Below are 17,842 nucleotides of genomic sequence, written 5' to 3' on the forward strand. Positions count from 1 at the left end.
GTTTTCATTTCTTGGAGCGGAAGTGTGGTAGTAGGGGAATTTTCTTTGCACATGACTAGAAGGCTACTCAGGGCTGCTGGACTTGGGACAGGCCTTGGCAAACCTTCCATGTGCCAACTGACTGTGTGTGTTTGTGTGTTTTGACTGCAAACAGAGCAGTGGGTCGTTGGCACCAGCAGGGCAGGGGCAGCACAGAGCAGTGGGTCGTTGGCACCAGCAGGGCTGGGGCAGCACAGAGCAGTGGGTCGTTGGCACCAGCAGGGCTGGGGCAGCACAGAGCAGTGGGTCGTTGGCACCAGCAGGGCTGGGGCAGCACAGAGCAGTGGGTCGTTGGCACCAGCAGGGCTGGGGCAGCACAGAGCAGTGGGTCGTTGGCACCAGCAGGGCTGGGGCAGCACAGAGCAGTGGGTCGTTGGCACCAGCAGGGCTGGGGCAGCACAGAGCAGTGGGTCGTTGGCACCAGCAGGGCTGGGGCAGCACAGAGCAGTGGGTCGTTGGCACCAGCAGGGCTGGGGCAGCACAGAGCAGTGGGTCGTTGGCACCAGCAGGGCTGGGGCAGCACAGAGCAGTGGGTCGTCCTGTGTTCTGTGCTATGCTCTGTCAGCATGTTAAGAGACAGGGAGATGTTTTAGGTCCTTTACTGATTTGGTCCTAAAAGAACGACAGTAAATTCACTAAGTTGTACATTTTATTGATTTGAACTGTTGTGAGAGGAGGTAGACAGTGGAATAAATGCTTCATAAACACAGGCGATAAAGTATCTGGGTTGTTTACGTTGGAAAAGGCAGTGTAATTCAAAAAAGTAAGAGAAAAAAAGTTATTTAAAATCAAATAAAAAATATCTGGTCCAAGTTCAGGATAAGCTCTGGATAATGTTCCTGGTATGGAACAACTGCTTAGTCCAGAGATTGGGGAAAAGTTCAATGGCTCTCCCTTATTGTGTCCAGATCACATTTTATGGGCATAGTGTCCAAGTGGGAGGGGGTATAATTTTTCACTGAACAGATTTGATCCTTCTCTGCCTCTTCCCTCAATCCCTTATTAAATTGATTGAGAACAGGAAAATGTACACTTAAAAATATGAAATATTTTATATGCATGTTTATTTGGAATAAAAAGCATGTGAGCGATTACTCCGACAGAGAAAGAGCTGGCACCAGCTGTTTAGGGGGTTTGAGTTACACAGCTGCATTCACCCATGACCCTCGCCTCCCTCCATAAACCCCCATCCTACCAGCCCCAAGCCTCTTGTAGGGATTTCTACCCCATACATGAGCCTGCAACAGACTGCTAGATAGAGAGATACTGTAGAGAGATAGATACTGTAGATAGAGAGATAGATACTGTAAATAGATAGATAGATAGATAGATAGATAGATAGATAGATAGATAGATAGATAGATAGATACTATAGATACTATAGATAGATGAATAGATAGGAGTGGTGTGGAGATCTGGCTCTGGGAAAACTATGAACATGCAAGTTAACTGTAATAGACAAGCTCAAGTATTACTAGTGTTAATACCTTTTTGCTCAAAATAAGACCACTACAGGTTACAAAGGTCACTGATGGCCTGTAATTGAGGTTCTTCCAGCAGATTTACAGCTGCAAGTATCTGCTTAGAACATCATTCATCCATATGATTAATGGCATGTGCATCGATGGCTAATAAAGTCTGTTTTGATTTAAAAGACAGGCCTCATTTGTTGGGGCCATGAACTTCAATCCATTGGCTCAATTGGACGTTTCCTGTTCTCCAAGTGGGTGACCGCATCGTCCGTCTGAATGACTGGCTTTGTACAGTACTCTGTTTGGACAGTATTTGGATGGCTCGTGCATTTTGTAGCGTTACCATCCATAATTATGCTGTGAATCAAAGAGTCGTCAATCAGTTATTTGCAAGGCGGTATGCCTTTGGCTTGTGTTCAGGCCTTCTACCTATAGGGGAGTAAACGGCTCTACGGGAGTAAATGTGTATCGAAAAATAACTCACTAAAAGTGTATGTTGATCTAGAATGTGCCTCTGCAGCTCTGACACACACACACGCATAACCACAGCCATTCTGGTATTTTTATTAAAGGGTTTGGATTGCGGATCTGTGGTGCGTGTGTGTGTGTGTGTGTGTGTGTGTGTGTGTGTGTGTGTGTGTGTGTGTGTGTGTGTGTGTGTGTGTGTGTGTGTGTGTGTGTGTGTGTGTGTGTGTGTGTGTGTGTGTGTGTGTGTGTGTGTGTGTGTGTGTGTGTGTGTGTGTGTGTGTGTGTGTCAGTCACAGGCAGCAGCTCAGCTCCCATCTGGATCGGCCCCAATCAGCAGAATACCTGCAGATTGGCAGCCCCAGACACACGCTCTGTGACTGGATGAGCCTGCTAGCGGATTGGACTTCCTGTCTCTCTCTGTCTGCCTCTCTCATATTGATCAGGGTTTCCATGCTATTCTTAGTCCCACTGGGGCCCTGAGCACTCAGCACAGCACGGGGATGCTGCTCCACTCCATAGGAACACAGGCCTAGTTTCATGCACTATCATGCTGTAGGGCTTGTCTGCTATTGTAGAGCAGTCATGATGCTTTTCAACGACAAGACATTGAAGAAAATTGTGCTTGAAGTGAAGCCAGAAGCACTGATATTACTGTTGTGTTTTACTTTTGAGTTTTTTTCCTTTACTGTATATGTATCAAGACAAGAATCCGAGCCAGTATACTGTATTATCACATGTCAAATTATAGTAACACTTTGTTAGTGCCAAGATAGGGACACTCATGGAGAAATGCTGAACACTGCACTGGACTCTGTACATTGAAGTATACTTTTGTTTTTGGTTAGTGCCGGCACTGAGCTGTAAAATAATATTTCACCCTTTCAGACTTAGTTAGACAGTAGCCTATTTGCGTTTAGTAATGATATACAATGACATGATTTAGTTTGTTTGATTTATACTTCTTCTCTATTTGTTCCTTTGTTACTTGGATGAAGCCCAGAAACATGAGCACACTTCATTACAGAGGCAGCAAAAAGAGAGAGGGAGAGAAGTAGCTCCCTTTCTAACGACGATTCCAGATGGCTTGAGGTTAATGTTCATGTTTGCCACGTTGCTGCATTGTTGCACAAAGCATACAATAAAACTATAAAGAGAGGAAAGTGAGAGAGAAAAACAAGAGGGAAGGAGAGAGAGAGAGTTGGGGGAGGGGAATAACAGTCACGTATTGAAGGAAGGGCATTTCAGGACAAGTGCCACATCACACCCTCAAACTCTCCTCCATCCCCTTCTCCCTTCTCCCTCCTTCACTCTCTCTCTCTCTCTCTCTCTCTCTCTCTCTCTCTCTCTCTCTCTCTCTCTCTCTCTCTCTCTCTCTCTCTCTCTCTCTCTCTCTCTCTCTCTCTCTCTCTCTCTCTCTCTCTCTCTCTCTCTCTCTCTCTCTCTCTCTCTCTCTCTCTCTCTCGCCGTTGCTGCACAGTAAAATATCATATCTTTAGAAGAAATGTTTTGCCAGAGAGTGTCAATCTTAGTTCAGAGTATGATATTAAAGTTCCATTAACACACCAGTGATGTAGTGAGAGAACAGCATGTCATTACCGAAAGTCTTTCAACCTTTTTAAATGTCACTTTCTATCTCCTTCAACCTCATGGACTCTGCATATGTGATTGATTCCACCGTCATTTTGATTAGAACCATAACCGTCTATCGCAGGTTTTCTAATCCCACACAGATGGAGTGAGCCTCAGCCTTGATTCATCTTGTTTTTAACTTACCATGCAGAAGAAATGACAAGCGTTTGTTATTTAATTCCATTTCTCCAGTTTTAATCAGAGAAGGATTTCAGAAACAACACACTGGATTATCTTGGTGAATCTAGCTAGGTTAGGATAGTTGTTAACTGTCGGGTATATAGATTGGGGATAATGACAAAGTACATGGCAGTGACTCTTCCCCTAATTCCCCCAAATCAGATATGGTAATCAGGCCCAACGTTTCGTCAGTGTAATCAGGCAGAGCTGAGTCCCAGGACAGGCCGCCTGCCGCTGCAGATAATCACCCCTCCCTCTAAACTGGAGCGATGTGAAGCTCACCGCCGCGTAGCCTACGTCAGGGGTGGGATCACAACTACAGGAGGGAAGATAGCTGGATAACCGTCATCCTGTAACTGCCTTTACCCTCCACCCGAACCAAGGACACAGTCATCTTCTCATGTCTTGTGCTGCTATTTAAGAATTACAAAGCTACAGCTTTGAGAGGGCGTCATGAAGATATTCCTATGAAACGTCCTCGCTCATCCCTTTCCCTCCTACCACTTTATTGACTTGATTGAATGAGCCATGCTCATTAGTTCTACTGTACCTCTCAAAGTCTATATGATCAACACCCAAGATATTAGTCAGTCCCAGGCCCCAGCTCTAGCAGATCGCCTTTTGACAAGGCAATTTTCCCTCCAGAGGAATTCCTTTTGCCTAGTAGTTGAGGTTAAGCCTTTAGGCACTAGTGCCAAGCCACAGTCCATCAGCTGGAGCTTCCATCCATCTATACAACACATCCCATCACCCAGGCAGGCCCCGGGCACCCAGCCATTTGTGTGAGGATGGTTGCCTCAGATGACCTCCTGTTTTGATGCCTATCTGGTGTCTTGACACACGCTGCAAGTTTTATAGGAGTGCTGAGATACTCAGTCTGTGTTCACTATTTCCCCACCTTGGGGGAAAACATGGGGGAAGCCTCAACCTACAGTGCCTTCAGAAAGTATTCACACCCCTTGACTTCTTTCACATTTTGTTGTGTTTCAGCCCGAAATTAAAATGGATTAAATTTATATTTGTTTGTGTCACTGGCTGACACACAATACCCCATAAATGAATAAAAAATGAAAATCTGAAATGTCTTTAGTCAATAAGTATTCAACCCCTTTGTTATGGCAAGCTTAAATAAGCTCAATGTGCTTAACAAGTCACATAATAAGTTGCATGGACTCACTCTGTGTGCTTATAATAGTGTTTAACATTATTTTTTAAAGACTACCTCATCTCAGTTCCACACAAATACAATTATCTGTAAGGTCTCTCAGTCCAGCAGTGAAATTCAAACCATTTCAGATTCACCCACAAAGACCAGGGTGGTTTTCCAATGCATTACAAAGAAGGGTACCTATTAGTAGATGGGTAAAAAAAAGAATATCCCCTTTGAGCATGGTGACATTGCTAATTACACTTTGAATGGTGTATCAATACACCCAGTCACTACAAAGATACAGGCGTCCTTCCTAACTCAGTTTTCAGAAAGGAAAGAAATTGCTCAGGGATTTCACCAGGAGGCCAATGGTGACTTTAAAACAGTTACAGAGTTTAATGGCAGTGATAGAAGATAACTGAGGATTTGGTCAACAACATTGTAGTTACTCCACAATACTAAACTAATTGACAGAGTGAAAAGAAGGAAGCCTGTACAGAATAAAAATATTCCAAAACATTCATCCTGTTTGCAACAAGGAACTGAAGTAATACAGCAAAACATGTGGCAAAGAAATGACCTTTATGTCCTGAATACAATGTGTTATGTTTGGGGCAAATCCAATACAGCACATTACTGAGTACCACTCTCCATATTTTCAAGCATAGTGGTGGGTGCATCATGTTATGGGTATGCTTGTAATCGTTAAGGGCTGGGAAATTTTTCAGGATAAAAAATAAACCTGTTTGTCTGCTTTCCACCAGACACTGGGAGATGAATTCACCCTTCAGCAGAACAATACCCTAAAACACAAGGCCAAATCTACACTGGAGTTGCTTATCAAGAAGACAATGTTCCTGGCTGAGTTACAATTTTTACTTAAATATACTTGAAAATCTATGCATTACCTGAAAATGTATGTCTAGCAATGATCTATAACCAATTTGACAGAGTTTGTAGTATTTTTAAAAGAATAATAGGCACAATCTAGGTGTGGAAAGCTTTTAAGAGACCCAGAAAGACCCACAGCTGTAATCGTGGCCAAATGTTCTTCTACAAAGTATTTACTTAGGGGTGTGAATACTTGTGTAAATTAAATATTTCTGCAGCAAAAGGTGGCGCTACAAAGTATTAACTTAAGGGGGCTGAATAATTTTGCACGCCCAATTTTTCCGTTTTTGATTTGTTAAAAAGGTTTGAAATATCCAATAAATGTTGTTCCACTTCATGATTGTGTCCCACTTGTTGTTGATTCTTCACAAAAAAATACAGTTTTATATCTTTATGTTTGAAGCCTGAAATGTGGCAAAAGGTCGCAAAGTTCAAGGGGGCCGAATACTTTCACAAGGCACTGTATATCAACCAAATATAATCTTAGTGACTGTTCAAGCAATAAACAAAACATAATTGTAAGCCAATGAAAAGTAATAACTAAGTAAATCTATGCTATGTTGAATGGGAGGAGATGGTGAACCGCAATTGTTTTCCCACACGATTGTACTTGTTTATGACGTGAATACAGTAGCAACTCAGAGTATAAGTGGCTTTAAGGAATACCTAGGATAGGATAAGTAATCCTTCTCACCCCCCTTTAAGATTTAGATGCACTATTGTAAAGTGACTGTTCTACTGGATGTCATAAGGTGAATGCACCAATTTGTAAGTCGCTCTGGATAAGAGCGTCTGCTAAATGACTTAAATGTAATGTAAATATAACTGAGAGATGACGTTAAGGGTCTCACTTTCAAGACAATACTTTCAAAGAATCTCCAACAGCACATTAGACAGGACATTATCTCTGTCTGTATCTAAACTAAACATGAGACCTACAGAGGTCTGTCATGGTTCCACCCCTCTCTCTTTCTCTCAGTGTACCCAGGCTGCACTTGACAGCTCACAGATTTGTGCTGTGGTGGTGGACAGACAGTGGTGAGGTCTCGTCAAAAGAACACATAACAGTCTTACGAAAAACCACTCTGGTTGCTTAACAACCTCCCTTTCTCTTTCTGGTCGCTGCTGGTTCACCCCTCACATGTGGCGTAAACATACCAGAGTGTCAGACCACCTCAGTCTGACTCTCATTAGCCTCCCTGACATCACTGGCTCTGGTTCACTTCAATGCTGCTTATTGTACCAATAGGATGGATGACAGCATCTGCATCTGCCAATGAAATGTCCCATAGTGACAGATTACACTAGTGTTTTAATTTAATGCATTACAGTAGATGTAATGTAGAGTAAGATCAATTGCGAAAACACTCAATCAATTCAGGCTCATCCTTCTTGATAGCCGCCATGAAGCGCACCGTTATGTTAAGGCTGGTCAAGACGACAAGCCACCAGTTGTGAATGTGTGTATGTTGCAGCTGGAAATGTCTTTACTCACAAGCAGAGCACTGTACAGTAATGAAGTAGTTAGTGGCTGTGGCTGGGTCATCTAAGCTGAAGCATGCTGTATCAGAAGTGAGTGCTCTATGCACCACTGGCCTCCACACTGCCCCCTGTGGTTACAGGTGGACATCCACCCAGGCCACGCCTACTTGGAAGAGGTTTTTAAAATGGTAATGCTTTTACAGTGCATTCGGAAAGAAATCACACCCCTTTACTTTTTCCACGTTACAACCTTATTCTAAAATGGATTTTAAAAAAAATGTTTCCCCCTAATCAATCTACACACAATACCCCATAATTACAAAGCAAAAACATTTGAGCAAAAACTGAAATATAACATTTACATAAGTATTCAGACCCTTTACTCAGTACTTTGTTGAAGCACCTTTGGAGGAAATTACAGCCTTGAGTCTTCTTGGCTATGACGCTACAAGCTTGGCACACCTGTATTTAGGAAGTTTCTCCCAATCCTCTCTGCAGATCCTCTCAAGATCTGTCAGGTTGGATGGGGAGCATCGCTGCACAGCTATTTTCAGGTCTCTCCAGAGATGTTCGATCGGGTTCAAGTCCGAGCTCTGGTTGGGCCACTCAAGGACATTCAGAAACTTGTCCCGAAGCCACTCCTGCATTGTCTTGGCTGTGTGCTTGGGGTCGTCGTCCTGTTGGAAGGTGAACCTTCACCCCAGTCTGAGGTCCTGAGCGCTCTGAAGCAGGTTTTCATCAAGGATCTCTCTGTACTTTGCTCCTTTCATCTTTCCCTCGATCCTGACTAGTCTCCCAGTCCCTGCCGCTGAAAAACATCCCCACAGCATGATGCTGCCACCACCATGCTTCACTGTAGGGATGGTGCCAGGTGTCATGTGCCTTTTACTGAGGAGTAGCTTTCATCTGGCCACTCTACCATAAAGGCCTGATTCGTGGAGTGCTGCAGAGATGGTTGTCCTTCTGGAAGGTTTTCCCATCTCCACCGAAGAACTCAGGAGCTCTGTCAGAGTGACCATCGGGTTCTTGGTCACCTCCCTGACCAAGGCCCTTCTCCCCCAATTGCTCAGTTCGGCCGGGTGGCCAGCTCTAGTTAGTCTTGGTGGTTCCAAACTTCTTCCATTTAAGAATGATGGAGGCCATTGTGTTCTGGGGACCAATGCTACCGAAATGCTTTGGTGCCCTTCCCCAGATCTGTGCCTCGACACAATCCTGTCTCGGAGCTCTACGGACAATTCCTTTGACCTCATGGCCTGATTTTTGCTCTGAAATTTTATTTTAATACATTTGCAAAAAAAATGAAAAAAAGTTTTTCACTTTGTCATTATGGGGTATTGTGTGTAGATTGATGAGGATTTGTACAAATGTAATCCATTTTAGAGTAAGGCAATAACTTAATATTAGTGTAACTAACTGTCTTGGTGAACATTATGTGAGTCTGCTGTGAAATTATCATTGACCACACAGAATAACAAGGCATTGGCCCTCTGTGTAAAAAAATCTGTGTAAAAAATGAGCTGGGCAGACAGAGAGCAGCAGGAAAGTGAGACATTAACATCATTGGCAGGCCTGTCCATGAAGTTGTTCCTAAGGCATACCATTGTGGTCTGATGTATGTTATTGTTTGCCATCAATTCAGCTCTCTGGCTCACATTATTGTCATTCCAGTAAAGTCCACTTGAAGCAAGCGGGAAACTGTAGACAGAGTGTAAAGAAAGGGATCAGCGAGCTAGCCGGGGCTTCTCACCACGGAGTGTGAGAGTTTGTTATGGATATACTACATTGTTGCCAAGCCAAAAGCCTATTTGAAAGGGAATCTGCTGTGAATGGAAGAAAGAGGAGAGCGTGAAGGACAGCCTGCCTGCCTGGTGGTAATTCTTCTCTGTTGAGGTTCCAGGTGGTGGTGGGAAGACTCCTGTAACTGTCTCCAACACAAACAGGCCGCGCCACCTCGGTGCCCACCCAGGAAGGAGAGGCCAAGACAGGCTGCCACACAGTCACTGTGCCGCCCTGTCGATACGGGGATGCTTGAGCATGGTGTCACTATGTTATCATGTGATTATATTTTAAGGTGCGCGAGTGGTTTTATCATTTATTATTTAATCTGCAAGATTTTGTGTGCAGGCCGCTCCACAAATGATATGTTGTGCTCAGATTTTAGGGAGAGATCTTTATATCCAATCCAAAGGGGATGGTGGGTGGTTTAAACATTTTATATAAATATATATTTTAATAAGTCAATGAAATCTGTCAAAAATAGCTTGAAAAGTACACGGCATTCACATCTGGTTTTAATATTGTGGCTTTTGGAAAAGCAGGAAAAATAGAGTTTCATCATTCTTACACACAATATAAACGAGGCCTTTCCTGGCGCGATTGAGGCTCACGACTAGTCACTATTGTTGTTTAATAGCTCTTCGTGTTAGCTGAGGGGGCTGTGGAAATACCCTCCCGGCGTGTAGCCTAGTGATTAAGATTGTTGGGCCAGTAACCGAAAGGTTGCTGGTTTGAATCCCCCTCGTTGACTAAGTGAAAAATCTGTTGATGTGCCCCTGAGCAAGGTGCTTAACCCTAATTTCTCCTATAATTTGCTCTGGAAAGGAGCGTCTGCTAAATGACAAAACTTTATTCATTTGAAAGGTTGTAGAACAACTGTGAGAAGGGCACTTCTGGTGACTTTTTAAAAGGACATTCTACTCCAAAATGCAAGAAAATGGTATTATGTTGACACCATCTGAAATATAACTGATGCACGCCACTGCACTGTAGGAAGATGATGAGGGAGCAAGCTGTGGCTCTGCTCCCGTGGCTCTCATTTGTGCCACTGCTCGCTCTGTCTACTACAAATATAAGTTAGAATTTGTCACTCTGTTCTTAAAGGCATAGTGCAAGATTATGGCAATCAAGCCCTTTTGGTACTTATCTAGAGTCATCTAAACTGATGGATAAAAATGATCTGCATGTAAGTTGAAGGCAGTTGAAGGTAGTTTCGGGAGCCATTAATAACTAGCGCAATGACTGGAAGTCTATGGGATTGGCTAACTCCCTTCAAACTGCACGCAGAAACAAATGGTATCCATGAGTCTGGGTAAGTAGAAAATGGTTTAATTGGCCAAATATCGCATTGTCCCTTTTTTAAAGCAGCAATATACGGTTGAAGTCGGAAGTTTACATACACTTAGGCTGTTGTCATTAAAACTCGTTTTTCAACCACTCCACACATTTTTTGTTAACAAACTATAGTTTTGGCAAGCCGGTTAGGACATCTACTTTGTGCATATGACACAAGTCATTTTTCTATTAATTGTTTACAGACAGATTATTTCACTTGAAAATTCACTGTATCACAATTCCAGTTGGCCATCTATTTTGTGCACTTCACAAAATAGATGGCGTCATAAGGACAGAAAATGATGTGGATATATTGAAGCAACATCTCAAGACATCAGTCAGGAAGTTAAAGCTTGGTCACAAATGGGTCTTCCAAATGGACAATGACCCCAAGCATACTTCCAAAGTTGTGGCAAAATCGCTTAAGGACAACAAAGTCCAGGTGTTGGAGTGGCCATTACAAAGCCCTGACCTCAATCCTATAGAAAATTTGTGGGCAGAACTGAAAAAGCGTGTGCGAGCAAGGAAGCCTTACAAACCTGACTCAGTTACACCAGCTCCTTCAGGAGGAATGGGCCAAAATTCACCCAATTTATTGTGGGAAAACTGTGGAAGGCTACCCAAAACGTTTGACCCAAGTTAACCAATTTAAAGGCAATGCTACCAAATACTAATTGAGTGTATCTAAACTTCTGACCCACTGTGAATGTAACGAAAGAAATAAAAGCTCAAATACATAATTCTCTTTACTATTATTCTGACATTTCACATTCTTAAAATAAAGTGGTGATACACACACACTACCGTTCAAAAGTTTGGGGTCACTTAGAAATGTCCTTGTTTTTGAAAGAAACATTAAAATAACATCAAATAGATCAGAAATACAATGTAGACATTGTTAGTGTTGTAAATGACTATTGTAGCTGGAAACAGCTGATTTATTTGGGAATATCTACATAGGCGTACAGAGGCCCATTATCAGCAACCATCACTCCTGTGTTCCGATAGCACGTTGTGTTAGGTAATCCAAGGTTATCATTTTAAAAGGCTAATTGATCATTAGAAAACCCTTTTGCAATTATGTTAGCACAGCTGAAACTGTTGTTCTGATTAAAGAAGCAATAAAATGGCCCTTCTTTAGACTAGTTGAGTATTGTGGGTTCGATTACAGGCTCAAAATGGCCAGAAACAAAGTATTTTCTTCTGAAACTTGTCAGTCTATTCTTATTCTGAGAAATGAAACGCTATTCCATGTGAGAAATTGCCAAGAAACTGTGGATCTGGTACAGCGCTGTGTACTACTCCCTTCACAGAACAGCGCAAACTGGCCCTAACCAGAATAGAAAACGGAGTGGGAGGCCCCGGTACACAATTGAGTAATAGGACAAGTACATTAGAGTGTCTAGTTTGAGAAACAGGCTCCTCACAAGTCCTCAACTGGCAGCTTCATTAAAAAGTACCCGCCAAACAACGTCAACAGTGAAGAGGCGACTTCAGGATGCTGGCCTTCTAGGCAGAGCTCCTCTGTCCAGTGTCTCTGTTCTTTTGCCCATCTTAATCTTTTCTTTTTATTGGCCAGTCTGAGATATAGCTTTTTCTTTGCATCTCTGCCTAGAGCGCCAGCGTTCCGGAATAGCCTCTTCACCATTGACGTTGAGACTGGTGTTTTATATATATATATTTGTGTATATGTGTGTGTGTACACAATAGCAGTCAAATGTGTGGACACACCTACTCATTCAAGGGTTTTTATTTATTTTTACAATGTTCTACATTGTTCTAAATAATAGTGAAGACAGTGAAGACATCATATAAAATAACACATGGAATCATGTAGTAACCAAACAAATGTAAAAAAAAAAGTACATTATTCAACGTAGCCACCCTTTGCCTTGATGGCAGCTTTGTACACTCTTGGCATTCTCTCAACCAGCTTCACCTGGAATGTTTTTCAAACAGTCTTGAAGGAGTTCCAACATATGCTGAGAACTTGTTGGCTGCTTTTCCTTCACTCTTTGGTCCATTTCATCCCAAACAATCTCAATTGGGTTGAGGTCGAGTGATTGTGGAGGGCAGGTCATCTGATGCAGCACCATCTCTCTTCTTCTTGGTCAAATAGCCCTTTAAACAGCCTGGAGGTGTGTTGGTTCATTGTCCTGTTGAAAAATGAATTGAACTCTAATGAACTTATCCTCTTCAGCAGAGGTAACTCTGGGTCTTCCTTTCCTGTGGTAGTCCTCACGAGAGCCAGTTTCATCATAGCGCTTGATGGTTTTTGTGACTGCACCTGAAGACACTTTCAAAGTTCTTGAACTTTTCCGTATTGACTGACCTTCATGTCCTAAAGTAATGATGGATTATCGTTTCTCTTTGCTTATTTGAGCTGTTCTTGGACTTGGTCTGTTACCAAATAGGGCTTTCTTTGTATACCACCTCTACCTTTGTAACAACTGATTGGCTCAAATGCATTAAGAAGGAAAGATGTTCCACAAATGAACTTTTAACGAGGCACACCTGTTAATTGAAATGCATTCCAGGTCACTACCTGATGAAGCTGGTTGAGAGAATGCCAAGAGTATGCAAAGCTGTTATCAAGGCAAAGGGTGGCTACTTTGAAGAATCTCAAATATAAAATATATTTAGATTTGTTAAACACTTTTTTCACATGATTCCATATGTGTTATTTCATAGTGTTGTCTTCTATTCTACAATGTAGAAAATAGTTAAAAAAAATATATATAAAAAAACCTGGAATGAGAAAGTGTGTCCAATTGTTTGACTGGTACTGTATATATTACAATGCAATCATATTTTTTGGAGTGCCGGCTACAATTTGGTAGCGGCGCACCACCACTGCTGAATGAATATTAGGGAAACACTGCAATTTGTGTGCTTAGGGGAAAAACACACATATCCAGACACTTGATCCTTTATCTGAATGAGTACCCTTCCGCAAGCTGGTAGCTATTCCTCTAGTCTCCTGATAGAGCAAAAAGCCGTGTGTGTTATTACTGTCACGCCGCTCCCACCCCTTAAAGACCCAGTACTACAGGAAGCTGCAATCTACTGCAAGAAAAGGCCAGCTGGTCCAATTATCAGAGCCCACCATTTTCACACAAATGCCTGACATTCACTGTAACCCACTCCTTTCCTGGGTTCTCATCCCAGCCAGCCGAGGAGCTGGAATTTGCGCTTTTTGCAGCTGCGTAACGTGCGTCTTTTACTGTTTGACATATTTTTCAGATGCCAGACTTTTCCCATTCATTTATTTTTTAGTATCGTAACATTTATTTGACGACAACCTGACCTTTAATATTCTTGTATTTTTCCCGTCATCTAATCTTCTCTCCCTACATCCTTCTCTGTCCTTGCGTCTCACTTTTTCACCTCTCCGAATCCCTGTACTTTTTCTGTGTGTGTTTTACTGTTGGCCGTGGTTGTTTATCAGTTGGAGAGCTGTGCGTAGTGTTTGACAGACATGACTTAGGGCTGTCCTCTGCCCAGCTCTCCTTGGCGTAGCCTCTATCTATCAGACTGTATATAGGACACTTTAGTGCTCCAGCACATAAAAGGATGGCTGTGTTAAATTAAATTAAAGCCAGTACTGCAGCGCCTGATTTTCTCATGCTCAGCTATTCTTTTCTGAATGAATTAAAAGAAGAATGCTCTCCAAGCTGACTTAGGGCTCTGTAATTCTGCTAGGGCTTTCCATTGTGTAATCAGAGCAGGTTTACTGTGTATTTCAGCAATAACCCAGATTCAGGCTTAGGAAAGTCTATCTTGAAATATAGAGTATAAACAGGATTAAAGCAACCATTTACCAGCCAAGCCAGTGCAGACAGCACTTGCTTTGTTTCCAAGAGAGATTAGCTACCTTGAATGTAAATTAGCGGTCTCTGCAACTTATTCTGAATAAATTCGGATTATGTTTAACAATACCATGGAACTCATTAGATGGTTGGATAATTTGGCCAACAGAAGTTTTCTGTAGGATTGGTTTCTATGTGGAATCTGGTCTAATGGATCAGTCCTCTTCTATTGACTGTATTTTTCAGACATTCTCCACACCATCCATTCTAAATGTTAAACAGCGTAGGGAGTTTGTGGGTGGGGAGGACTGCTGGGGCTCGGTCGATAGCTGTAACTCAGACTGTCTGCATGGGCAGAAAATGAGGGAGGGAAAGAAGCGAGGCAGAGAAGTGCAAGCAAGAGGGGGAAAGAAATCGAACAGATGGGGAGAGAGACCACCAACGTTTTTTGCAGTAATATCTGCGTTGGCTATGTTCTTGTCATTCCCAAAAATTAGGTTTGAAATTGAATTGGCGATGTGAAATTGATTGGGGTTGCTGAAGGCGAAAACCGAGACGGATAGAGACCGAGACGGAGAGAGCGAGGCAGACAAAATGAAGGGAGATCGGTGAGCTCGCTAGCTCTGTTGCTGGGGCAGAACGCCATTGTTTGGTTTGTTCTCCCTGCATGTAGGCCTTGCCAGCCAGGCTCTAAGCTCAGCTGCAGTGAGCGGAACAATCTTACCACACAAACACTGAGACATAGATGTACACTGAGACGTACCAGCAAACGGTACCAGAGCATCGGCTATCGGACCAAAAGGATCTGAGACAGCTTCTACCCCAAGCCATAAGAATGCTAAATAGTTAATTACATGGTTAGGACTATTTGCACTGACTAGATCTTGCACTGACTCTATGCAAACTCACAAGACTACACTGAGTGTGCAAAACATTAGGAACAGCTGCTCTTTCCATGACAGATTGAGCAGGTGAATCCAGGAATTTTCTGCTGCTACTCTGTTTTTCATTTTACTCATTATTATCTATCCCTATAACTAATCACTTTACCCAGCCTTCATGTATTGGTATATTTTGTATTTTATTAGGATCCCCATTAGCTGTTGCAAAAGCAGCCGCTACTCTTCTTGGGGTCCACACAAAACATAATACAGAATGACATAATACAGAACAGCAATAGGCAAGAACAGCTCAGGGACAGAACTACATACATTTTTTTAAAGGCACACATAGCCTACATATCAGTACATACACACAAACTATCTAGGTCAAATAGGGGAGAGGCGTTGTACCTTAAGGTTTTGCTTTATCTGTTTTTTGAAACCAGGTTTGCTGTTTATTTGAGCAGTATGAGATGGAAGGAAGTTCCATGCAATTAGGGCTCTATATAATACTGTACGCTTTCTTGAATTTGTTATGGATTTGGGGACTGTTAAAAGACCCCTGGTGGTATGTCTGGTGGGATAAGTGTGTGTGTCAGAGCTGTATGTAAGTTGACTATGCAAACAATTTCTTATGAAAATAATCAGTCTCTCCTCAACTCTTAGCCAAGAGAGACTGGTATGCATAGTATTTATATCAGCCCTCTGATATCAATTAAGAGCAAAACGTGCCGCTTTGTTTTGGGCCAGCTGCAGCTTAACTAGATCTTTCCTTGCAGCACTGGACCACACAACTGGACAATAATCAAGATTAGACTAAACTAGTGCCTGCAGAATTTACTTTTTGGAGTATGGTGTCAAAAAAGCAGAGCATCTCTTTATTACAGACAGACCTCTCCCCATCTTTACAAACATTGAATCTATAAATTTTGAACATGACAGTTTAAAATCTAAAGTAACACCAAGTTATTTAGTCTCCTCAACTTGTTCAACAGCCACACCATTCATTACCAGATTCAGAGGTCTAGAATTAAGGAATGATTTGTACCAAATACAATGCTTTTAGTTTTAGAGATGTTCAGGACCAGTTTATACTGGCCACCCATTCCAAAACAAAACTCTTTGTTAAGGGTTTCAGTGACTTCATTAGCATACATGGACTCACATGCTTTGTTTAATGCCAGTGGCAGGTCATTGGTAAAAATAGAAAAGTGTAGAGGGCCTAGAGAGCTGCCCTGCGGTACACCATACTTTACATGTTTGACATTAGAGAAGCTTCCATTAAAGAAAACCCTTTGAGTTCTATTAGATGGATGGCTCTGAATCCACGATATGGCAGAGGTTGAAAAGCCATAACACATGAGGTTATAGTCAATGGTCAATAATATCAAAGGCTGCATTGAAATCTAACGGTACAGCTCCCACAATCTTCTTATTATCAATTTCTTTCAACTAATCATCAGTAATTTGTGTCAGTGCAGTACATGTTGAGTGCCCTTCTCTATAAGTGTGCTGAATGTCTGTTGTTAATTTGTTTATTGAGAAATTTGGTCATATTTGGTCAAACACAATTTTTCCCAACAGTTTACTAAGAGCTGGCAGCAAGCTTACAGGTCTGCTGTTAGAACCAGTAAAGGCAGCTTTTACCGCTCTTGGGTAGCGGAATTACTTTGGCTTCCCTCCAGGCCTGAGGACAAAGGCTTTCCTCTCAGCTCAGATTAAAGATATGACAGATAGTAGTGGCTATAGAGTCAGCTACTGTAACATCCTTGGTAGCATTCCATCTAAGTTGTCAATGTACATATCTACTTCAAATACCTCATACTAGAGGTCGACCGATTAATCGGAATGGACGATTTAATTAGGGCCGATTTCAAGTTATCATAACAATCGGAAATCGGTATTTTTGGACACCGTTTTTTAAAAAACAAAATTTTTATGTCTTTATTTAACTAGGCAAGTCAGTTAAGAACACATTCTTATTTTCAATGGCCTAGGAACGGTGGGTTAACTGCCTCGTTCAGGGGCAGAACGACAGATTTTCACCTTGTCAGTTCGGGGGATTCAATCTTGCAACCTTACAGTTAAATAGTCCAACGCTCTAACAAGCTGCCTCTTATTGCACTCCTGCCTGTTACGCGAATGCAGTAATCCAAGGTAAGTTGCTAGCTAGCATTAAACTTATCTTATAAAAAACTATCAATCAATCAATCATAATCACTAGTTAACTTCAAATGGTTAATGATATTACTAGTTTATCTAGCGTGTCCTGCATTGCATATAATCGATGTGGTGCGTATCGTTGCTCCAATGTGTACCTATCCATGAACATCAATGCCTTTCTTAAAATCAATACACAGAAGTATATATTTTTAAACCTGCATATTTAGCTAAAAGAAATCCAGGTTAGCAGGCAATATTAACCAGGTGAAATTGTGTCACTTCTCTTGCGTTCATTGCATGCAGATTGCACGCAGAGTCAGTGTATATGCAACAGTTTGGGCCGCCTAATTTGACAGAATTTTTATGTAATTATGACATAACATTGAAGGTTGTGCAATATAACAGGAATATTTAGACTAATGGATGCCACCCCTTAGATAAAATACGGAACGGTTCCGTATTTCACTGAAAAAATCTTGTTTTTGAGATGATAGTTTCCGGATTCGACCACATGAATGACCTAAGGCTCGTATCTCTGTGTGTTATTATGTTATAACTAAGTCTATG

The 17,842-nt window shown here is 42.0% G+C and overlaps 1 protein-coding gene across 8 annotated transcripts in view; it reads left to right on the forward strand.

Moving 5' to 3' along the window:
• nfic (nuclear factor I/C) overlaps positions 1–17,842 on the forward strand; it is a 118,660-nt gene that overhangs the window by 65,170 nt on the left and 35,648 nt on the right. Inside the window, exon 3 of one of the 8 annotated variants that reach the window (XM_052457657.1) lies at positions 5,703–6,370. The exons of the other annotated variants lie outside the window; for them this stretch is intronic. Coding sequence (XP_052313617.1) covers positions 5,703–5,716 — 14 coding nt within the window. The 3' untranslated portion in view covers positions 5,717–6,370. Of the gene's footprint in view, positions 1–5,702; positions 6,371–17,842 lie in introns of those variants that run through there. 8 annotated transcript variants of the gene reach the window in all.

Source organism: Oncorhynchus keta, chromosome 1, assembly GCF_023373465.1.
Source record: "Oncorhynchus keta strain PuntledgeMale-10-30-2019 chromosome 1, Oket_V2, whole genome shotgun sequence".
Taxonomy (NCBI): Eukaryota; Metazoa; Chordata; class Actinopteri; order Salmoniformes; family Salmonidae; genus Oncorhynchus; species Oncorhynchus keta.